The sequence below is a fragment of the Gallus gallus genome, chromosome 9 (assembly GCF_016699485.2).
Source record: "Gallus gallus isolate bGalGal1 chromosome 9, bGalGal1.mat.broiler.GRCg7b, whole genome shotgun sequence".
Lineage (NCBI taxonomy): Eukaryota > Metazoa > Chordata > Aves > Galliformes > Phasianidae > Gallus > Gallus gallus.
The window spans coordinates 7,595,001-7,618,800 of NC_052540.1; the positions used below are offsets into that span (position 1 = coordinate 7,595,001).

The window sequence follows — 23,800 nt, forward strand, 5'->3', positions numbered from 1 at the left end:
TTTGACTGTTTGTATTTCTGAACAGTATTCATGTTCATTGTGAAAGAAAATCCCCCGGACTTGGAGGGGTTTCTAAGTTGGTACTGTTATTGTAGCTAATTTTTATTAACTGAATGATAACATGATAAAGAAATAGACTTTTGTTATGTAATAAGAACAAATCAGTGTGTGCTTAAAGTTACACCTTCCTTTCCTTCTTTCCCCCCTGCAGATGACTGACAGCAGCGTAACTCGAGGTAACGCACAAAGCCACTCTCCCAGCATCTATTGAAATTTCAGTGACACCGAGCGTAACCCCACTGAAAACTTTGGTCAGCCCAGAAATCCTCCAGGAGCAAAAACAGCACTGAAACACCACTGCCCCCTTCCCCCCCCCACTCCCCCCAGCCCTACCTTTGCTCCAGCGGCTGCTGCTTCATCTGCTTGCAGAGCAGAGGGGGTTTCAGTTAAAGTCAGGCTACGGGCTGGGGGAACAGCGTGCTCCACAGCCAGTCCCCGCAGTGCCCCTGCAGAGGATGTGCAGCAAGGGGATGAGAGAGCAACAAACGAAGGAGTGCAGCAAGGAGAAAGCAGCAGCCTCACACTCCGCATAAGCAACCAGCAGCTCCAAAAGAATTAATATTCACGCCCTTACTTCAAACCACTGCCCAGCTATAGGCGGCCGCTTTGTGCCGCGCTGCCTGCCAGCTCTCTGCACGATTTTGGGGTGCCAGAGCTGCAGAGCAGACTGTGGCAGTGGGTGCAGCCGGGGAGAGGCGCGACGTGATGCACGGCGACGGGCTGCATTCAGCCATCGCAAACCCTGCGCGCCTGGGAAGGGAACGCTGCTCCACTAAAAATGAGCGTAAGCTCTTTGCCTCCTTCTGAGAGAAGCTGGCAGCTTCCCCAGTGCGCTGCCTGCCCTGTGCTGGTCCGAAAGGAAAGTGAAAGTACAACTGCTGACTTTCTGCCCCCTCGGTCCTCCAGAGGATGCTCTCAGGAGCGAGAAATGCGGGTCCCCGAGGAGCCGCCAATCTCACCATCTGAGTGCGCCTCAGCAACAGAAAACCTCCGGGGGAATATTCGTTCTGAATGCGTTCTGTTTGTCTCGAAAGTAACCAAAAAAAGAAAAAAAAAATCTGCTCTTTAATCTCCACTTGCTAGCCGTAAGAGCTGAAAAATTACTAACAAAATTGAGAAGGTAACGAATAAATACGTTTAGTTCCGTAAAAAGTTGAATGAGCGATTGATTCTATGCAGACAGAGCCGTTCCTTTCCCCTCCTTAGGACCAAACGCTGCCCGCAGCGCCGCGATGTGACAACGCTGCCCCTCGGCAGCAGGAAGCCGAGCCCCGGGCTCCTCATCTGCACAACCTCCTGAGAGTGTCGGAAGAAAACAGCACCGAATATTTCCAAGCTGTAAATACAGCCAGCGCCCAACCAGGCAGGCGGCTCTCCCTCTGGCTGCCGAGCGCCGTGCCGGCAGGACGCAGCTCTGCCCCGGCTTCAGCTCACGTCTGTGTACGTCTGCACAGGTGTGACCCCCCCAGGCAGGAGGCAGAGCGTCACCCCGAGGCCCATCGGGGCACTGACAGTGCTGCGCACAGCCCCGGCTCACGTGCGCTGTACCGCTGGTCCTGAGCTCTCCCCTCCCTCAATTTCTAGGAAACTGATTCAAATTAGGAACAAGAACAGGACAGAAACGCACACGTTTGTGTAGCAAATGCCATTAAAAAAAAAATACTTTGAGGATAACAGTACAGAGGTAATCACGTTCAGAAATGTTATACTAAAATGATATGAGTTCCCACTTCTGCGGACAGTTTTTGAAGGCTTCCCTTCGAGCCTGCAGGGCTCTGAGCTCTGCGCAGCTGATGCAAAAAGCAACAGCCAAAGGCACTGCAGGGAGAGGCTGTCAGCCCAGGGCAGGACCAGAGCACAGAGCGCAGAGCACTCCTCTTCCCTTTACTTTCGGAAAACTAAAATCCCACTGACAGTGCTGTACCAAATCCAAACCCAATGCCCCACGTTTTGCTCTAAGCCCTGTTTCTTCTTCCTCCACCTTTTTTTTCCAAAATGAAAGATAAATTAATTGCAATGGGTAGCTGACAGGTGTGATTTTGGGAGATGTCAGTGGCATTACACTTTCCTTTCAGTACAGGCAAAACAACAACAACGAAAAAAGAACAGTATTGTGTACTTTAGGCTCTAATACAGCACCCATTCAGATGAGTATTTTCTACAATTGTGTCCACCTTCACTCTGTGGTCCCTGCTGAATACGGGCACCGTGTTTCTCTGCTGACCTAACCTCTCCCAGCAATGAACCTGAACTCATCTGCAATCCTCAGTGCAGCACTTACCCACCTTTTCATACAAATAACCCTTAGCAACGCTATTTGGTTGTCTTAAATTTGCTATTCTTCACCTCAGGCTGTCACTTCAGAGCAGCCCATAGATGTGCCTGCACACATTGCAGCCAATGGTGCTGCAGCTGTGGCTGTGCTCAGCAGGTCATCTGCTTCCAACCCAAACTTCACAGGAGCCATTTCCTTCCAATAGCCTGGATGATGTCAAGGACACCTAAACGTGCCTGATGGGCTTGAGCTAAATGAATGCATGCAAAAAGATCTTCCACCTCATCCTGAAGTTTTGTTTTCCATTTTTGAAGCCATAAACACACAAACTACTGAAAACCAAGGTAGTATTACCCAGTTCTGTTTCCACATTGAACACAGAGCTAACTGGGTGAACACCAACAGCGTGAAGCAGTCGCTGGTTCAGCCAGATGCCCCACACAGGAGCACAGAGTGGGACCACAGCCCAGCAGCACCACCACCACCCGCCCTCTTGCAGGGCTGAAACCAAACTGGCACCAAGTGCACTCCATGAGACAGCACAGCAAACTGCTGCCTGCTACAAGAAGGCGGCTCTGTGCTCCGCCGTCCCCATCCTTGCCAGCCATACCCTTGGGAGCACCTCGCACAGAGCTTCCCACCCCACACTGCTCCCAGCAACGGAGAGGTGGGACTCCTCCGCCCTCAGGAACGAGCAGCACAGGGTGTGTGAGATGGGACAGCCCAACAGCTTCCCAGCCGCTGTGTCAGTGCCGTGGGGACGCAGCGGCTCAGCTGGTGCCTCAGTGTGCACCGCCCATTGCCTCCTGTGCTGCTGCCCAGCACCAGCTCTCCCCTCACCTCAGGGAAACCTATCGGGATCGGGGCAGCCTGACAGCTTTTCCTTTGGCTTTTGAAGTTCCTCCGTGGCTGACTGACGCTCGCCCATACAGAACTGGAAGAAAAGCCCTCCATTGTGCCGCGCTTTCCACCGAGTGTATTATTCTCCGGACAAAAGCTCTTGAGTCTAACTTTTAAACACACCTCTCTTCAGGGTGTACTGGTGCTAAGCCATAAAATCATTTGTTCATTACAAAACAAACAAACAAACAACCCCAGCCTCTTCCCTGAGGCACCTACTCTGCCTCTAAGTTCTTTGTAGTACTTTTGCAAACAGACAGCAGCACGCAGCAGAACTGCCATTCCCACCCTGGGCAGGCTGTGCTTCCCCAGCCCGGCTGAGCACAAAGCTCCTCCTGCTTTCAGACCGCTGCTGCTTCAGGAGTCTAAAATCAAACCAGCACAGCCCATCCGCAACCCCTGCACCAAATGCCACCACAGAAGCGCGTTCTCCTCTGTAGGAAGACTTTGAAAGCTGCAGTTTCAGGACAGGAATACTATCAGTGTATGTGGTTTAAATGCTTTCACTGATTTTGTCTCCTTCTCTGTCAAGCTCATATTTCTGTCCTAATGGTGGCTTACAGTTCCAGCAGATGATCCTGCACTACTCTTGACTTCTGCATCCCAGACGCTTGGAAGTACCATTCAGAGCAGAAAATATATCGTTCCAATCTCGAATGAGCAAAAACGCACAGAGCAGGACTTGCCCAAACTGGAGCAGCTGACACAGCCACCACATGTCCTACACTCCAGCCCTTCCCCACTGCACACACTGCCTGCATGCACAGCAACAGAAGGGAAAAAAAAAGATTAGTAAGATTCCAGCAAGACACAGCATTCCGTTCCTGCTGGGTGGGCTGGGACGGGGCAGGGCGTGTACCAGGGGACTGTGCAAGCACTGCAGAGCAGCTCTCAGGCAGTGCATATACCAGCCTAGAGCTCTCCCCGTGCAAACCAAACCTCACTCTCCTAGTGCTTATGCTGCTGTGACCACTCTTTTCCTGTTTGTTTCTGTTTAGGGGTATTGTTTGCTTACAAACACAAGTCATGGGATCACTCTTTCCTACTCAAGAAGGGTATAAAGAAGCTCCCTTGTCCCAAAGATAAACAACCACACTCACCACAGCCCTGCCAGAAGCCTGATAGAGCCCAATGCAGGTACCCACAGCAGCCCCCTTCCTGCACTGTGGGCACTGCAGCACCCACTGCAGCAGCCGTGTGAGCTGAGGCACTGGCACAGACCTGAGCGTCCCCACGTGTGACCACTGCCTTTGCAGCACGCTGGTGACCACAGTGCCTCCTACAGGGCATGGAGAGGGCAGGGAGCATCCTGCAGAGCACCCTACCCCGGGTCACCGTCTGTTCTGTGTGACCCCAGTGCCGGCTGGGCTCTGGGTGTATTGGGGATTTGTTCAACGCCTGCTCTATGCTTTTGCCTCTGTTACACTCTACCAGGGTTGACATGGCTGTTCTGATGTCACACTAAGAGACACTTCTGCCATCAGTCATCACCAGTGCAGCGCAGTGACTTTGAGACCCATTTTGCTTCAAGCTCTTCCCCAACCGAGGGACCTCTGAGAGTTCAGAGTGCAGCCCTGTGTGATGGCTGCATTGGCTCCCACGGCCATTCAGACAGAGCTCCCAGTTTCCTTCCCCAGATCCCACTACGACCATCGGCTGGGATCAAAGGAGGAGGGGGAGTACGGCTGAGGACAGGGAGAGCCCCACAGCCTTCAGCCCACGAGGGGCCACACACCAACCTGAGGAGTGGTCCCCACATCCTGCCCACCCCGACAGAGCATGGCTCACAGAGCTGTGTGCAGCACGCAGACAGATGATTTTTTTTATTATTATTATTTTTTTGCTAAATCATATGTTAGAAAACGTTTAAGCTCAGCTTGCTAAAACAGCACTTCTCAGTTTGCTCTGCTCATCACACTGTGCCCTCTCGCCATGTCAGAGCGCTCAGTGGCCAACAGGCAGATCTCAGCACTGCCACACCCCACTGGGTCTGAGCAAGCGAGCAGCTCTGGGATGCAGTGAGCTCCCATCTCCCCTCCCACCCTGAGCAGCCGCATGGCCCCGCAGGGAGTGGGGCCACACGTCAGCCAGGGGTCCCTGTTACACAGATGGAAAGGGAGACAGCAAGAAGTACAAGATGTCCGCTGCGTGCGGCCATTTCACACTGCTGTCAGAAGCAGCGGCCCCACACGCCTCATGGCTCTCCCTGCAGTCCCACAACTCTGAGAGGTTCCCCAAAGCCGCACTGCCCAGCACCGACAGCTCTGAGCTCACTGGAACACCGATGGCGGGTGCTGAAGCAACAGGCAGCTGCCTGCCTTGCTGTGAGGCTGCCCACCCCCTGAGCGTTTTGCCAGCCCCCAGAGGTGAGGCAGGCAGCGGGTCTGCTCCTGTTGTGAGTGAGGCCTGAGGTGGCCGAACACGCGCCTGCAAAGTGCCAGCTCAGAGCAGCAACCCGTGTGGTGCTACATCTGAGAAAGAGATCACTACGCAGGCACTTTGGGAGCCGCATCCGATGTGAGCATATCATGAATGTAAGCATCCTTAAGGCGGGTCCATATATGGACACGTGCATGACAAACGTTGGTCACACCAGGCAGAAAGTTTACATCCAGGCACATATCCACACCAGCAGAACATCAGAAAGCAGAACAGAGCACACGTCGCTGCCCTTCCCACAGCTCCAGCTGAAACCAGAGAGCTGCATCTGTGCACTGTACAGAAAGATGAACCTAAAATGCTTTCAAAGAATAGTACCTGCTGCTCTGGGGGCTACATGCCTTCCTAAGGATCTGGGCGCTCACAAAGCACACACGGGATGACACTTTGTTCAGACAAAAGAAGAACAGTGTGTTTAAGAAAGAATGAGAAACTGATGACTTAAAATAAGCCTTTGCAGCTCTTACTCTGCTGATTCTCTCTGCAGCACCTGAGGCTCAGGCACGCATAGCAGACACCAACCAGGAGGGACCCTCTGGCCCTGCCCGGCTCCCGGCCACTGTGCATGGAGCTCCATTTGTGCCTGGGGTGGCAGCAGCGGCACCTCCTGCTCACAGACCTCCACCCAGCTGAGCTCCCACAGCACCAGCACAGGCCAGCACGACGTATCCTCTGCACAGCCTCCTCTGCTGTAGGGCTGGTGGGACACATTTTGTTATCTGAAGCAAGTGCAGCTTTTGGTAGGGTGAGAAGGAGCCGATCCCACGTGCTCCTGCCTGCCCTGCAGCACAGGCTCGGCTCTCCCTGCAGTGTGGGGAGGGACTGTGCAACCATCACTGCTGCAAAGGAAGCACACGGAGATGCTGCGGCTCACTGGGACACTCTGTGCTGAGTGCCCGGCCACGGCAGCTCCTCCAACCCAAACTCATCCCTTTCAGCAGCAGCCCCTGGCCATTTATCTTTCCCATTTAGTACAGAAAAACCCAATTTTCTTCAAACAACATCCATCCAAAAAATTGCATGCAACCAAATCAGCTTCATTAAGACTCAAGGAGGTACCGTGCGTTTTACCTGCTGTTCTAGCAAAGTTTCAGCACACTCTGTACTAAAAACAGTGATTCACACAAATGCAAATCCAGCTGTTCAAGAAAAGTCCCCCACAAAATCGTGTACAGTGCGTACACCCAGCAGACCGTGCAGAATAAGGACTCCAACCAAATTTCACATGTCATTAAAGACAACTCGGCCATTAATCCATGCGGGTTTAAGAGCAAAGAAGGATTTTCCAGGACAGATAAACTGCAACGATCCCTTTGATCCCAGAGGTTAAGCGTCGATTACAATGGGAGATGAACCACGCGGGGCAGCACGGTGCCCTTTCTGCCTGTAACAATAGCATCGCAAACACCACTTAATCAATATTTGGCCAGCGACACCACAAACAGCCTTTTCAGATTTTAATTCCTGGTTGTAAAACAACTGTAGGGCAACCAGCGAGATAAGGCATCGCACTGACTGCTTAATTGCCTTTTACTGTCCCGCTCGTTATATATGCACGCTGTTAATCGCTCCGAACCTTTATTTACCAGCGAACAAATGAGCTGTCAGCAGCACATCAAACCCCGCTAACCAAATAATCTCAGCGCATGACACACGGTGGCCCTGATGTGCCTGCCGTGAGTTTTAATTTCATTACATTTCACTCCATTTTCATTTTCTAGGGAGAGCGACTGGAGGTGAATTAGGGCAGCAGCATGGGGCAGCAGCACTGCAGGGAAGGGGAGCTCGGTTCCCATTTAGCAGCCAGGGCACAGCAAGTGGGGAACGCTGGGACGGGTCCTGAATTCCTATTGATATCAATATCTCCTCTCTCTGAAGCCACACACGTGTGTCACATAGGGTATAAAGTGACATTTACACGGAGAAATCCGCACCGCGCGGAGTGCTGTGATTTATTGCTTCGCGTTTCACTCAATTTCTCCTTAAATTAACCAGAGAGCACTTTGTAGTTCTGCTCCATTTCCCAACGCAGTTTTATTACACAGCCCTGGGGACCCGCCATAATTTATCACTATCAGCTTTACGGGCTCCTCTCGTCTCAGCCCTGTTCCAGCCCTTATCAATAAGTGAACCTACTGCAGAAGCCATCACAACCGAACCCTCCCCAAGTCAGAGTCAGATAAAAGCATCAGCTTGAACTGACACAACAGAAAAGTACCTCTTGGAATCAGACCCCAAAAAGAATCTGTCGTAAGGATTTAATCAGCATCGACTTTTAATTTCAGCATTAATCTCTAATTAATTTTGTATCTAATTAAAATCTCTGTCTGTCTGCCGATGCCATCGCCACTGCTGCACAAGCAGCTGCTGACATCCCTGCCCCAATGAGCCCTGCCGGCACAGCACACACACCCTGAGCCCTGCACAGTGCTCTCAGCAGAACGGGGTGGATTCGGGCCCCGGTCCTGCCCTGCCCACAGGAATGATGCACACGTGAATGGGCCCTTTCATTGGGGCTCCTCACATCCCACAGGGTTCAGACAGCCACCCCAAAACCCACCCCACAGCCTGAGCTCTGCTGGGGTGCATTCCTGCTGATGGCAACAATTTGCTGATCACAGGAGAAGCCAATCACAAACCACAGTGTGGGAGCAAGCCCTTCAGACTCTAACCCCAGTCCTTTCAGAATTACACTAAGTTTAACCAATTATTAATTAAGAGTTTCGGAGCAATCCAATCAGATGTAAGCTGGGGTACAAGCTCAGGTAAGCGCATGGGAAGAGATCCCACTACTTGCTGCAGCAAGGTTTGCCCTCGTTCTCAGTGCCTGAGCTCAGAGAAACAGGGCAGGATGTGCAGAGCGGTTCTGCTCCAACACTTCAGGAACTATTTCTGAGACGGTCAAGTGCCCAAACACGGGTGAGATCCCCACGTCAGGGGGGCAGCTGCAGCTGGGTGTCACCTGAGGGGCTGCAGTCAGGACAAGGAGCACCTGGGGCTGGGGGCAGCCCCCCGCAGGGCAGAGATGGAGGGCAGTCCTCCCCTCCATCAGCTGCCGTAGCAGTTTAGCGGCATCACTAACCCCAAGGGGCTGCAGGCGCTGAGCAGCCCTCCTCGCAGCACACGCCGGCCCTGTGCCCTCTGGAGCGCATGGCACCGCGTCACAGCCCGCACATCAAGCTGCTGATTGTAACTCTGCATCTAAATATTTAAGCTGGGGCCGGTGGTCGCGTGTCCCACGCACAGGCAGCATCTGTCCTCTAATTCCATTACAGTGCACAGCAGAAATGCTTTTCCCCAAACTCACGAACAGGAACAGCATCGCGCAGCGGAGCAGAGCAGCGGCTGAGCTGCTGAGCAGAGCTTTGTGCTGAGGCCCCTTCCACACAACCCCCCCCCCGCCCCCCCCCGAGCTCCCCACATACACACAAAAATAGGGATGGTGCCGAAATTGTATTAATGTGAGCCTCGGGCACAGAGAAAAAAAAGAAAAGAAAAAGAAAAGGGGAAGGGGAGGGCGAGGGGGGAGGGTTTGGTGCGAGATGAAAGTGGAAGGAAAGAAAGGAGTCAATTTAGCCTGCTGCAGCCTGAATCGCTCCCGGAGCAGCGCTGGGGATGAGTAGGGCCCTTTCTGCGGGCGCATGACTGGGGGAGGATCCGCGGGACGGGGCCCGGGGGCCAATTCCGGCCGCGAACAGAGCCCCTTTGAGGCCGGGCCCGGCGCGGCGCTCCCAGCAGCGGGCACGCAGCGGCCGTGGGATGCGAGCTCCGAGAGCTCCCTCCCCGCAGCCCTCGTTCTAAAAATAGGGCCCCCGTGCCATATAAAGGCACTGAGGTTTCTCCTTCATGCGCTGCCATTACGGTTTGGGCAGTTAAGAAAAATGCATCGTGCCCACAAGAAAAACAGACGGGCTGTGAAAGAGCCACGGTCGGGCAGATAGGTGCCGTGACAGCCAGGCTGTGTTCTAAACCCATGCCCCAGACCAGGGCGGAGGACAGCATCAGCAGTAGTGCAACATGTGTGGCATCTGCCAGGGGTACGAGAGAGGAGGATTAAGTGCCCATAAAGAGCAGTGGCAGAGGGAGAAGCCCCAAGCCAGGTGAGGTGCTGCCTGCCACGTTATTTAATAGGCTGTTTTTCTCTTCTCTCTGATTCTACTGCTGCAAGAATGCCCCAAATCCTATACAGGGAATTAGCTGCCTTTAAAAGTCAGCAGAACTCTGCTTCATTTTCTTCCAGCCAACCCAACACCTGCATCGTCAAATCCCACAGCCGCTGTGCCACCCCAGCCACAGGCACAGCCCAGGTCACAGAGCACCCCAGCACACCCCAGCACACCCCAGCACACTGCACTCTCCCCACCCCGCAGCACTGCACACTGCTGCTGAGAGCACGCAGCACTGAGCGCCGTGCTGGGTTCTCCCACACCATCTCATGGAAGCAATGCTGTCACCCAGCCCCACACACAGCCACCACCACCGCAGTACCCACAGCCCTGGGGCTCTGCAGCCACCGCAGTGAGCAGCGCTGGGCCGGGTGCCTGTGTGGACGGAGTGGAGCCTTCACTCCTCCATTGGCAACGGGAGTTGAAGCAGAACTTCTCTTTTCTGCATGACTTTGCAAGGAGGGGCAAACCCATTTTAGGGCTGTTTTGCTCCCGCAATGAGCTCTCCGCTGAGTTGTTCCTACAGCATCCCATAAGAGCAAGGCACATGCACAGTAACAAGTTTTCTCTATCAGCAGCAATCTCACCATAGCACACTGGCCACACCATAACAAAATGAAGCAACAGGATGACACGGGTAAGCAGGAGCGGTTGCGGGGGGAACTGATCCTCCCTCCCATTGCCATACTCCTCTGAACTGGTACCCAACCCACAGCACACACAGACACAGCACAGGGTGATATGGCCCATTTCATTCAAGGGCTGCCATTACTGAATGCAAAGGAATCAAAACTGGGCACTCATGCCAGCAGGAGGCCAAGAAGGAGGCACACGGCAGCAGAAGCAGCCCAGGCACAGGTCCCCCCCTTCCCTGTGGGGCAGCTCCAACTCAGGTCTAGGGAAGATCCAGGGCCCAGACCCAGAAATAGGGACCCCCAAAGAGTGGACAGAGCCCGGGGTGGCTATTTTATGGAGAAGCAGAGAGGTGGGGTCTATCCATATTTTTATTCTCCTGCTGTCTCTGTAAATCACTCTGCTCCATAAAGCTGGGTTGCTATCCAAGTTTCCTATCTGCCGTTTTTAATCTGTGCTGAGACTTTCAGGAAGGCGGAACAGCTCGTTGTTAGTCCATCACCGGGGCACCGAGCTCAGCCTTTCCCCCTCAGCGCAGCTCCCCATCGCAGGAGGCACCGGGGGAACTGCCATGTGCACATAAGGACACAGAGAGGCACTCAGACTGCGCCTTCTGGCCCTCACAGTCCCCGTCAGCACCTCCTGTGAGTGCATTACACACATCCACACAGAGACGCACGAAGATGGGGTTTTAAGAACGGAGCCACGGAGTAACTCTGGGGAGCGCTTAGGGTTTGTTGCTACAATACGAGGGGATAGCCTGCTTTAAAGAAAGCGTTTTTTGCTGTCCTTCCCGACCGGTTCTCAGCACCTCCAGATGTCTGGAATTACCACAAACATTCTGTAGGTACCAACAGCACTTTTTCACGGTGGAGAGTCCATAAAACTGCGTGGAGCATCAGCTATTAGGGGCTCATTGAATAATTCATCCCTCATTGCAAGCCCATAATGTCTTTTCTCGGCCTTTTGTGGGGCTGTTTTCTCTTCTTTTCTCCTTGAATTATAAAAAGGTTGCCTTCCTTTGTTCACATCAAGCTGCTGCTAGCTGGAGCTTTGTCTACGCAAAGCCAAAGTGTGAGTTTCAATGGACTCTCCCCTCTTTGTTTTCCAAGTTCATCTCCAAGTGTAGATTGTGTATAGAAGGCCTTCTTTGTAAAAGCTGGAGAAGTTGTACAAATGTTTGACCAGCTCATTTGGTACTTTTGTCTCGCCTTCCCCAGCGCTGTGCCTGTGCCGGGCCGCCGCTTCCAGCCTCAGCCCGGCCCGGTCCGGCCGCCCCTCCGCAGCCCCGACGGAGCCGCGCCGGCCGTGTCCCGCAGCCCCCCGGCCCGGCCCGGCCCAGCACACACCAACACAGCACAAACTTTTCACGGCCTTTACAGAGAAGCACCGCACTGCGTGACCGCGGCCGCCGGGCTGAAGGCAGTCCCCCGGTTGAGGCCCCGCAGCACAGAGCCTTCCCCCGGCGGCCCGACCGCCCCCCGAGCGTCTCCCGGCTCGGACCGGGTCCGGTCGGACCAGACGCCCCTCCGGGGCCCCCCACCTCCCGCCGCAGTTCGCGGGTGCGGGCGTTACCTCTCTCGCTGAGGATGCCGTCGATGCTGTGCTTCGCCTTCTTGTCTCCTTCCTCCGCCTCCTTCCTCTCCAGCTCGGCCTCCTCCTCCTCGCCTTTCCCGAACTTGCTCCGCAGGATGCGGCTGATGGAGCTCACTTCGGGGGGAGTGCGGAGCTGTGACCGCCGCTCCCCCGCGCCGAGCCCCGCTTCCGGCCGCTGCCGTCGGGGCCGCCGGAGGCCGCGCTGCCCTCCCGCCGGGTTGGCACCGCCCCGCGCCCCCCGCGTATTTTCCCCCCGAGGTGACGGGAGCCCCCCGACACCGCCCGGACGCGGCCCCGCTGCCCCCGCCCGTCGGTACCCTCCGCCCGCAGCGTAACTGAACCCACCGCGGAGCGTCCCCGGCTCCCGGCGCGGCCGCCGCCGGCCCCGATCCCCCCCGGCACGGAGCAGCCCGCAGTGCCCCTACCTGAGGGCACGGTGTTGCGGTCGCAGACGCCGTCCTTGAGCAGCCTGTCGCGGATCTCCCAGCTGAACATCCCCGCGTTCTCCCGCTTGTACTCCTCGATTTTCTTCTCCACGTCCGGCGTCGTCACCTGCTTCAGAGCACACGGGGCGAGCGGGGGCTGTGCGGCGGCGGAGCCCGGACTCCCCCGGCCCCGCACGGACTTCCCGGAGCGGCCGCACGGCCCCGCGGGCTGCGCTGCGGGATCGCCCGGGGCTACGGAGGCGGCGGCGTTACCGCGGGGAGACGGAACGGCCCGAACCCGCGGGGAGGGGATGGAGCTCCGCGGGGACAGCGCCGAATTGTGCGGGGACAGCGCGGGGTGCGAGCGGAGCCGTGCGTAGGGAGTTTCAGCGGAACGAAGTCCGCGGCACCGAACGGAGAGCGGAGCGGTGGCGTTGTGGGGGGAGCGGGACGGGCCCGGAGGGGTCTCTTCGGTGCTCCGAAGTGGGGCCGAACCGAAATAAATGCAGGCTGAGGCGGCGGGGAGCGGCCCGCGCTCGGTAAGGCGCCTGTAAAAAAATCTGTCGCTTTAACACGAGAGCAGAAAGTTCGGGGGCCGCCGCTTTGGTTACAACAAAGGAAAAAATCCGGCCAGCGGCTTTCAACGAAAACTCAAAAAGTTTGCTTCTCCTTGTGAGGAAAATAAAAGATATAAGGAAGGGAGAGGCAAAACTCGAGAGGAGGAGCCGTATCGCTGTGCGCTGTTGGGAACGCGGACTTTTTAGCGGCCGCTTTGCAAAAAGCACGGAAGGAGCCGAGCAGCCGAAGGGGCGGCGGGCGGAGGAGGGCCGAGCGGGCAGCCGCCCTTTCTCCCTCGCTTCGTTTTGGATTCTTTCTTTTTAAACGCGATTCTCTTTTCATAGAAAACAGAAATCCACCCCGCGATCGTTTCAAGACCCGGACCCGCCGGCAGCAGCGCGCAGGACCGTGCCCGTGCGCGGCCCCTCGCCCCCTCTCGCGCCCGCGGGGCTCACCTTGGGTTTGCTGCCGCCGATGGCCCCCGGGCGGATGGATCCCGTCTCCTGGTAGCGGCAGAGGATCTTGGAGACGCAGCCGTGGGACACGCGCAGCTGCCGGGAGATGACACAGGGCCGGATGCCGTGGTGCGCCATCTCCACGATCTTGTGGCGGATATGGTTGGGCAGCGGCCGCCCGTTGATGAACACTCCTCCGAGCTGATTGACTCTGCCCTGGCCGAGAGGGGTAGAGACTGGACAAGAGGAGGAGGAAACGGCGTTAACGTCTCCTTCGGACCCCGCAGCCCCGCGGCGTGCCGGCACCTGTTGCGCCCAACCAGGGAGGGCCGCCGGGAAGGGACCCGGGGCCGAAGTTCCCGAAGTCCCCGCAGCCCCTTCCGACCTCCGCTCGCGCTCCGTCCCCCAACTCTTCCCCGCTTTCCGTCCGCCGCCCCTCCTCCTGCCCTCACCTTCCAACGGGAAGCCGCCGCGCGGGTAGCTCTGCCCGGCTCCGGGCCGCATCATCCTGGGCACGGCCCCGGCCAGCGTGGTCATCGCGGCGGCGCGGCGCGCTCCTGCCCAGGTGCCGCTGCGGGAGAGAGCGCCGTCAGAGCCGCCCCGCGGGGAGGGGACGCCGCCGGGGGCGGGGAAGGGCCGCTCCCCGCTGCCCCTTCGTCGGTGACCCGCGCTGCCCCGCGCCGGGAAGGCCGGACCGGACCCCGCGGATTCGGGAGCGGGGCGGGCGGGGCCGGGCGGGCGGCGGCGGCGCTGTCCCGGGAGCGGGGGCCGCGGGGCCGCCTCCATTTATCGGCTCCGGACCCGGCGCGGCTCCGCTGCGGCGCCGCCGCGATTGGCCGCCGCCGCCCGGCCCGGCCGCGCCGCCCCCGCTGATTGGGCGGGGAACGGGGACTCTCCCGCACCGTCGCTGCCCGGGGCGGCCCGGTCCGGCCGAGCGCTGCCGGCCCCGGGGGGCTCCGTGCCCCGACGGCTCCGGGAGCGCGGCCGAGGGGCCCGGGCGTCGCGCGTCGCTCCCCGCCCTCGGGGTCCCGCTCCCGGCCCGGGGCTCGCAGCGCGCTTTGTCCGCGGGGAAGACGAGGGGGAGCGACCGCCCCTCTCTTCTCCAACACCGCTACGACCTCCTCCCTCCCTTCTGTTTCTGTAGTTCGCACCGCCCGGGAGCAGCACCTCCGGCCCCAGTGTTGCGGACGGGCTGGTAGCACCGCCGCGGACCTCCGCTTTCACGGACGGACGGACGGACGGACGGGGCGGCCCCGCGCACCCCCGCGGCTGTGCCGTACACGAGGCGCCGCGCTCGGCCCCACCAACCGACGGGCGGTTGTTCCCAGGAATTTATTGTAGCATTCAGCCCGAAGTGCCGCAAAAAGAAAGGAGGTGACGTCCGCCCGGAGCCGGGCTGACCGCAGCAGGACATGACGCCAGGAGTGTTGTAAAGGCCGTCTGTCCTCAGAGAGGTACCATTGTGCGCGGCCCTTTATTTACAGCTCGGGAAGTGCCAGCGAGCTCGGCTCTGCGCTGTGAAGTGCCAGCCCGGCTTCCACTGCGCCCTTTATTTGCAATCCTCTATTCAGCGACTGTCACTCCCGAGCCTCGAGTTATTCAGGCCCTTAATCAATCAAAGGGATGAGAGTCGCTCAGGTTCCCCCCTTTGAAATAAAGGAAACAATGTTTTGTGCCGGGCCCGCGGCCGCTTCCCCGCGCGGTTCGGGCGCTCCTTTCGGGGCCGTGGGGCCCAGTGGCGGTGCGGTGCTGCCCTGCCCGGCCCTGCGCGGAGCGGAACGGAACGCAGCGGGACACGGCCCCGCGCTCCTCGGGACGCAACCGCTGCCCCGGCCGCGAGCGGAGTCGGCCGCTTTTCCCGAGCGTCAGAGCCGAGCGGGGCGGGAAGAAAAGTTTTCCCGTAGCCACGGAACTGGCCGGTAAGAAAAGTTCGCGTAGTGGTGAAAACCGGAGCCTATTTCCCCCCGTGCTGCCCTTTACCGAGCACCGCGGCGGTCGGAACATCGAGCTCCGCTCCTGCGGGACCCGGGCGCAACCCGCGGCCGGAGCTCGGAAGCGTTCCGCAGTGCGATCGAGGCACCGAGTTCCAGGGCACCCGTGTGGGGCTCGGCGGAGATGTGGGAGTATTATTTAAAATAAACACATCAATAAATAAATGGGAAAAAAGAAAAAAGAAAAACCAACCAAGTATTTCAGCCTCGCTTTGAGCTCGCGGAACACGGAGCGAGAAGCGGCAGCTCGGGCCCCGCGGAAATCCCCCCGCCGCGCTCGGGGCAGCCGCGGAGCGCTCCCGCATTGTGCCCGCCGCACTCCGTGCGCCCCGCGGCCGCCTTCCCCGACGGAGCCCCCGGCCCCGCTCCGCCGCCCGCGGCTCTCAGAGCCCCCCGCCCCGCGCACCCACCTCGCCGGGGCCGCCGCCCGCGCTACCAACCGGCGGCGGGACACGGCCGCATCCTCCGCACGAAACTGCTGAAATCCGAGGAAAAAGATGAGCCCCGAGTGCCGGCCCCGCTCCTCCCTCCCCCCTCGCCCCCACCCCCATGTGACTGTCCTTGCGCCAGCGGAGATGATTTCACGGTGTTCCCGTGGAAATGGCTAAAAACGCTCCCGCTAATTACAGAGCTCTTCCAGGCCAGGTGCACTTTTAATTGGATTAGCGACCGCTCGGTATGAAACCTGCGGCACATCCAATGGGCAGCGAAACTCGGGGCTGTTCGGGACAACGGCAGTTCGTTCTAAACGAGAACATTGGAAATAAATGTTACACTCTTTCCGCCTTTACGCGCATACATTTATTTCTTATAAGGGTGTCGGAGGGAATTCTGCATAGAACTATTGCCAGAGAAGGTGATGCGGGAGAAAGGTGCTGCGGTTTGTGAGTAGGAACGTGAGAGGAGGGGTGAAAACGAAGAGAGAAGAGAAGAGAAGAGAAGAGAAGAGAAGAGAAGAGAAGAGAAGAGAAGAGAAGAGAAGAGAAGAGAAGAGAAGAGAAGAGAAGAGAAGAGAAGAGAAGAGAAACTGAATTAGAAAGATATATAAAAAGAGAAGGAAGGAAGGAAGGAAGAAATAAAAGAGGGAAGGAAAGAAAAGAGGGAAGCAAAGAGAGTGAGCGAGGCAAGGAAAGAAAGATAGAAAAGGAAAGAGAGAAAAGAGAAAAATAGAAGAGAAAAAAGAGAAAGAGAAAAAGAAAAGAAGAGAAAAGAAGAGAAAAGAAAAGAAAAGAAAAGAAAAGAAAAGAAAAGAAAAGAAAAGAAAAGAAAAGAAAAGAAAAGAAAAGAAAAGAAAAGAAAAGAAAAGAAAAGAAAAGAAAAACTTTATTCCAGCATAACGAGCGTGTAGCAGTGCCTGCTATTTCTGGTCCGTGTCTCTCACTGCCTCCACAACAAACACAACAGAACCTCTCTGGGGGCTGTGCACGGACCCTGTGTGTCACACCCGGTGCCCGTTGCAGCTCTTCGCACAGCTCTCCTCCTCCTTCCCTCCCACAGAGCGTGCAGCTGTGCTGTGCTGGGGCTGTCCTGCAGGGCCGAACTGCGGGTGCAGTGTGCTGCGGGACACGGGGCGCTGCGGGCCGGTTGCTGAGCGCTGCGGGTCTCCAGCAGCCGCCGTTCCCCCCGAGCACGTTCTCCTCGCCACAGTGAGGAGGGGAGGGGTGCGAGTTACATTCAGTTCCGAGCGAGTTTTTGGGAAAGGGTGACCTACGTATGGCAGTGCGTGAGGAAATGGCACTGGGGGGAAAAAAAAGAAAAAAAGGGAAGGGAAGAAAGGGAAGAAAGAGAAGGAGAAGAAAGACAGAGGGAGAGAAAGATAGAGAAAGAGAAAAAATGAGGGAAAGAGGGAAAGAAAAAGAGAGAAAGAGAAAGAGGAAGGTAGGAAGGTAAAAAGGTAGGAAGGAAGGAAGGAAGAGAGGGAGGGGGGGGAGGGAGGGAGGGAGAGAAGGAAGGAAGGAAAGAAAAAGAGAAAAGAGGAAAGGAGGAAAGAAAGGAAGGAAGAAATGAACAGGTGAAGGCAGAAAGAAAAGAAGGAAGCAAGCTGAGCGGCGACCGATCGCTGCGGGGTGCAGGCGCGGTGCAGGCCCCGCTCTGGGCCCGGCGGGAGGTGACGGCGGCAGCAGGAGCGCCGCAGTGCCCCTCAGACACCGCTCCGCAGGCGGAGCGCGGCCGGGGCCGAGTGGAAGCAGAGCCCCCCCGGGCCGCGCTGCTGCGTGCGGATCCCCGCGCGGTTTCGGCCCCCGAGGGGTCTCGCCGGGATCCCCCCGTCCCGCAGAGCCGCCGGGAGGCACCGCCCCGCAGCGGGACGCGGCCGTGGGAGAACGCGTGTGGGTCCCTCCCGCTCCGCACCGCTCGCGGCCGCCTGCGGGGACCGGTGCCCGGCCACGGGGCGAGAGGGTTCGTGCCGGCCCTGCGAGTGCTTGGAGACAAGGAGCCCCGAGATGAATTGTGCTAAGATTTTTTTCTTTCTTTTTTCACTTTTTTTTTTTTTTTTTTTTTTTTTTTGTCGCAGAAACCCAATACTATTTGGCGAAAAAAAAAAGAAAAGAAAAAAAAAAAAAGAAAAAAAAAAAAAGAAATTACCAGCGAAGGGCCGAGGAGATTAACGTTTGGAAACTTATGAAATGTAATCTGCACGTCCAATCGATTCCCAGCATATCGGTTGAAAGGATAAAGATGCATATCTCCATGATGGATATTGCATTAATAGGCACATAAATAAAGGTTGAAAAGTCATCACGGGAAGCTTTGAACCTTTCTCCATTGCTTCTATGTCCCGTGCGCACGCTTCAGCACCGGCTGATTTTTTTCCCTTTGGTGCCATGTCCTCGTCAATTTACGGCCCCTGCGCGGCTCGCAGCAACGGGCCCGGACAGGGACAGGGTTAGGGACAGGGAAAGGGACGGGGTTAAGGACAGGAATAAGGACAGGGATAGGGACAGGGATAAGGACAGGGCGCCCCGCCGAACGCCCCACGCCCGGGGAGCACCGGAGGAGGACGCGGCGCGCGTTGGTCACTTCGTTACGACGTGAAAGGGTCGGAGCGCAGCGAGCGGAACGGGGGAGGAAATCCGCACGCACCTCCGCGGGGGGGAAATCCGCGTCCCGCTCCTCACCGCCCCCGAGGTTCACAGCCACGGCTCACAACGACGCGTCTAATCCCCGTTAATTGCTTGTACAAACACCAGGGTGATTAATTCCAGCGCTATCGCAGTGCATTTCCATGGGGCTTTTACAGCAGCAAAGAGACCGTTTGGGTTTTACGAACTAAAGGCTCGGACCGATCGAATACGTTCTCTCTCGAAGCGGGGGATTTCCGTAGCAGAGGGGGAAAACGCGGCCGGCGGCGTGCGGTGCCCGGGGGCTGAGGGAGGGGGCCGGGTGCCCGGGTGGCAGCCCCAGCCCAGTCCCCGTGTCCTCCGCCCGCACTCGGCGCCGCGGGGCCGGGGGTACCGACATCGGTCGGAGAGCGGCCCTATCCGCACCGAGGTTGAGCTCAGCAATAGGCATCTCGTCTGCAGCTGTGTGATTTTAACACTTATTCTTTTAAAGATGAACTGGATTACAATCTGGAAAGAGAGAACGCAAAAGAGAAAGAGCAAAAAAGAGAGTCAAAGAAAAAAAAGTAAGAGAACGAAAGAAAGAACAATAAAAGAGAAGGAGGAGGAGGAGGCGAAAGAGAAGAGAAGAGAAGAGAAGAGAAGAGAAGAGAAGAGAAGAGAAGAGAAGAGAAGAGAAGAGAAGAGAAGAGAAGAGAAGAGAAGAGAAGAGAAGAGAAGAGAAGAGAAGAGAAGAGAAGAGAAGAGAAGAGAAGAGAAGAGAAGAGAAGAGAAGGAAATCAAACGAGAAAACAGAACAGCTGAACCGAGGAACACAGGGGACGAAGGCAGGCCATGCAAGAGCCGGGTCCCCGCTCCGTGCCCCCCGGGAGGTCTCTCCCCTCTCCCGGTTCGTGCCCAGCATCGCCCTTCCCGTGCCGGGCGCTCCGCGGGCGGACAGCTGCGGGTCGGCGCCTCGGAGAGCTGCGGCAGCGCACCCCGCCTGGACGGGTTTCGGGCTGGGGTCGGCCCGAACCGCCCCGGCGTGCGGAGCCCTCGGTGCCTGCAGCGGTGCCCGGCCGCGCTATGCCGTGCGTTACGGGCGGCCGGCGCCTCTCTGCCCCGTCGGATTTCTCCTTTTTGACTTCCGTGCTACAGCGAAGAGAGACACGCGCAGCGCTCCCCGCAGCGAGAGGGCCCGCGGCCCCACGCAGCTCCCATTTCTGAAGGAGCAGCGGGGCCGGGCGTTCCCTCAGCAGTTCCCAAGGCCGGCCGCGGCGCAGCAGGCTGCAGGAGCGCCGTGCAGGAGAAGTGCCCGCCCCCGCGGCCCCTCCGCGGCCGCGTACGGGGGATCGTGCAGCTTAGTCCCCGAGCCGCCCTCGGGCGGAGGCAGGAATCGGCGATGTCGCTGCTCTCTCGCTCCCGGTCGTGCGCTAAAATCTAAGGAGAGGGAAATAAAGTCTCGGTCCCGAAGCACTGCCCGTCGCAGCGCTAGGGAACAGCGGTGTCACGGCGGCCGCGCTACGGACGCGCGCCCCGAGCAGCAGCTCAGCACGGGGACACCCCGCGCCGGCAGCCCCCGCTCGGCCCCGGGGAGGGCAGCCCCCCCTGCGGACCTTCTGGAAACGTTTGGCCTCCGAACAGCTCTTCCGCAGTCCGTCCCGTCCCGTGGAAAGCGGGGAGCGCTCGGGAAATAACGAGAGCGGGGCTTCGGCACGGGGGAAAGGGGCCTCAAACGCCGCCTCCGGGAACCGCAGAAATGAGGGTTTGTTCCGGGGGGACCACACGGCCCCGGCAGCACCCGGAGGAGTACTCGCAGGGGTCGCAGCCGTCAGAAAGAGCGGAGGCAGCTCCAGACAGCGACGATGGCACTGACTTTCCACACGATCGTGATACTTAAATAAGACTCTGAGATGTAAATCAGTTCTCAGAGAGAAACGTTACTGTATGACTACAGGGAAGTGTGAGTTCTACTTTTAAGTGATTTTTTTCAAATGTCATTATTTAAATTGCTTCAAAGCCTGCAAAAGCAACAGCTCTTTTCTTTTTTCTTTTCCTCTGGTCACAAGAATATATTTCTGTCCTCTAATGCCAACCATGTGACCGAGAACTCCTTCCTTACAACATGGAAACCAAGCTAGAATTAGAGCTCACCGCCCACATTTCTACCCCATAAAATATTTCTTTATTTCCACTTCAAATGAGATCGAATTTTGATTTACAACTCAAATGTATTTCTCAAATTTCAGTCGTTGGAAAAACAAACCACGAAACCAACCATTATTGCTGCCTGCATTAATCAGATGGCTACAGAACAGCAACGGAAAGGGATGTGAAGGAGTGGCTGCTTAACACCCCCCGGTAGGACGGGACGTGTTTGGGTCTGGACCTGAGAGGAGCTGAGGGCTGAGATCTGGGTTTGCTGATACAGAACGAGTACAGTGGGGGATGCATTCAAATGGAAGTGTCTGAGCTATTCTTCCCAAAGCTATAACCTACTGAGACCAATCAGCCCCGCGGTATTTCAGTTTGCTGTAGAAACCTCCTTAAAGCAGATGAGGCGTTTGCTAAGTGAAGGTAGACATAAGTGAGTGCAATCACCTGGATCCCAAACCCCGCAACCCGAACTCACAGACAGAAGCAAGTGTGCACGGGCTCTGATCAGGGCTGCAGGCCAGTTTGGGGTCTGGGTGCTTTTGGAAGTGGCCATATGTACTGATGGAGCTCAGCATCGCTCCTTCCCAAGCTCAACCTCTACATGCACCCAGCTGCAACGGAGCAGCAGGTGAGCGGCAGGGCTTTCTGGCTGCAGGAGAAGCGAGCCATCCAATTTGAGCAGCCTTCAGAAGCACGAGAAACCACAGCCACGGAGCCATGCCGTGCAGCCGCTTCCCTGACCTGTTGGTAACATACAGAGAATGGGTTGTGTTTGTGTAGAGATCCTGCAGGGCGCTGCCTCTCGTGTGGTTTAATGCTCAGAGGTCAGCACAAAGCAAGATCTGTGTTTTCTTCAGCAATATAACAGGCAAACAATATAAACCCAGCAATATAGGGTGTATTTTCTAGTAGAGCAGCAGAACAGGCTGGGACGTTGCAGCCACGGAATGTCTTTAATGCAGGGAAAGGGATGGGTGAGGGAGGCTCTGTGTGCACGAGAGCTCTTCCCAAGTGAGGAACACAATTCTCCTACCTTTTTATTTCCAATAGACATTAGGCACTCAATGCAGTGTCCATTACCACATCTTGCACTGCACGAATATCAAACGCACCGCTTAGCGTTAAGTCTGCAAGCCAGAGACATGAATGCCCATTTATCTGAATGATAATCTAAACATTGGTTTCTGCAGCAGTTAAATTTTGGCTGGTACACACAGCATTGAGAGGGAAAACACCGCGTTGGCCATGGACACAAGGAAGGAGCTGCACATAGGTGTGCTGTGAGTCACTGTGCCTGCTCCACTCAGTGCACAGGGAGCTACTTTGGGACTTGAGAACTAACCTGGATCTCTCTAAACAGTAAGCTGAGCTACCAAAGGGCAGCGCTAAGGTGAGAAGCAGCAGCATCCCATACGCACCTGAGAGCCACTGAATTTCAGCAATGTATTTTTGGTGCATGGAAAAAAAAAATAGCTGGAATGTATTCTTTTTTGTTCTATGAAGTACAAACGCAGAAAGGATTTTCTTTTCAGGTCGGAGGCGCTTTTGAGCTCCCTGCCTGCATTACCAGAGGATAATGGAAGAACAGAGCCTGATTCTCAAAGTATCTTTCTGGAAAATCCAGGCAAAACCGGCGCCCCAACCAGCAGCCACCCCTGGGGATGGAGGTCACCTCCCCAGCTTCGGGTGCCGGAGGGTTTGGTACTGTTTTCTTATTTGCTTTTGTGGTACATTTCCAATGGTCGGCGATGGAACACAAAAGCACCTCTGCAAACCTTCGGCCAATCCAGCCAGATAACCACTGCCTTTATTCTTTCAGTGCGTGTGTGAAGCGCTCGTGTCTGTCTGCCACACCTGCCTTCGTAGGATGAAGGTCTGCCATGATGTCAGCAAACGCTTTGTGATGATCTACTAACTGTGGGCTAGTAATGCCAAACGGAATACAGCTTCTTCCCTGCAGCCACAGCGCTTACCAGGGACACTCCAAAGGAGAGAGCAGAAATGCCACCTCCTACACTGCGGCACTGATGGTACACGGCACGTGTTAACAAAACCTGGCTCTGCTTTAATACCTTAAAATAGTGGTGTCCAGCAGCCTATTGCGAGCCATTCCCAAACCACTTCACTGATCCCCCAGCCCGGAGCCCAGCATGCTTCCAGTCAGGTAGACAGACATGGGATCACTGCTGCACAACACTTAGGATCTTTGGCACATCAGGAAGCTACCCATCAACCAGAACTCATGCGGAGGCCTCATGGAAGTCCAACAATTCCCATGGAAGCTTCAGGTTTGCTTTTCTGGTGCTCCCATGCCTTGGCTGTAGCTGCTCCCACCACACTGTGTAACAGAGGAGAGCAGCACAGCAAAAAAAATCTGTGCAAAGGACGCCGAAGAAGCCAGCTTGTATTTCCCACGGCTTCCCCTCAGTGCTGTGCTACATTCTGCCTTCTCTGCTCCCCCCCATGCTCTGAGCACTGCCTTCTGCAGGATGGGGTAACTGCCACGCACCCCATTGGCCATATACCTCCATGTGTTTTTAAACAGCTAGCAAAGGCCAGCGTTCTCACTACAATAATTACAATAATCAAACATCACCAGTGACAAGGATTCTCTTTTTTGTGTTTACTTTCTTTTTCCTCCTGAAACTTGAGCAAGGTTTGGCTTCAGATGAGCAATCCATACACCAGAAGGAACCCAGAACACAAACGTGAGGCTGGGACTCCACAGCAGCCAGAGGTGCGTAGTGATTTTGTTCTGACTGGTACTGTGATGTGGGTCCACACGAATGCTCCAAAAATCTGCATAAGCACAGAGGAGGATTTGGCATATGGTCAGACTGTCCGTTTTAATTGGGCTCTGAAATATTTTCAATATACGGGCAGGAACCTGCGATGTAATATGAACGTCCCATTGTAAATGACCCTAAAAATCCCATCTAGGCTGTGATCTTCCACTTTTGTAACGTACAAACCCAGAACCATTTTAGATTTGATTCTCACGTAACAAATCTGAGCTTCAGGTGATTGATTTGCTGTTCTCACTTACCTTCTGCAAACCCTTTAGAAGTAGTCCGTGGATCCCAGTTGAAAACACCGGTTTAAACACA

At 56.2% G+C, this 23,800-nt stretch overlaps 1 protein-coding gene across 12 annotated transcripts in view; it reads right to left on the minus strand.

The window, feature by feature from the left end:
* Positions 1-16,375, minus strand: part of PAX3 (paired box 3) — a 65,246-nt gene extending 48,871 nt beyond the window's left edge. For 2 of the 12 annotated variants that reach the window (NM_001397760.1, NM_204269.2), the window contains exons 1-5: positions 15,909-16,375; positions 13,960-14,078; positions 13,508-13,743; positions 12,495-12,624; positions 12,049-12,183 (exon numbers count right to left, since the gene is read on the minus strand). In NM_001397760.1, the coding sequence (NP_001384689.1) occupies positions 12,049-12,183; positions 12,495-12,624; positions 13,508-13,743; positions 13,960-14,044 (586 nt within the window). In that variant the 5' untranslated portion in view covers positions 14,045-14,078; positions 15,909-16,375. Of the gene's footprint in view, positions 1-393; positions 879-1,195; positions 1,509-12,048; positions 12,184-12,494; positions 12,625-13,507; positions 13,744-13,959; positions 14,145-15,908 lie in introns of those variants that run through there. The other 10 variants (XM_046898295.1, XM_046898293.1, NM_001397763.1 and 7 more) reach the window with 8 other exon arrangements.
* Positions 16,376-23,800: the final 7,425 nt, after the last annotated feature.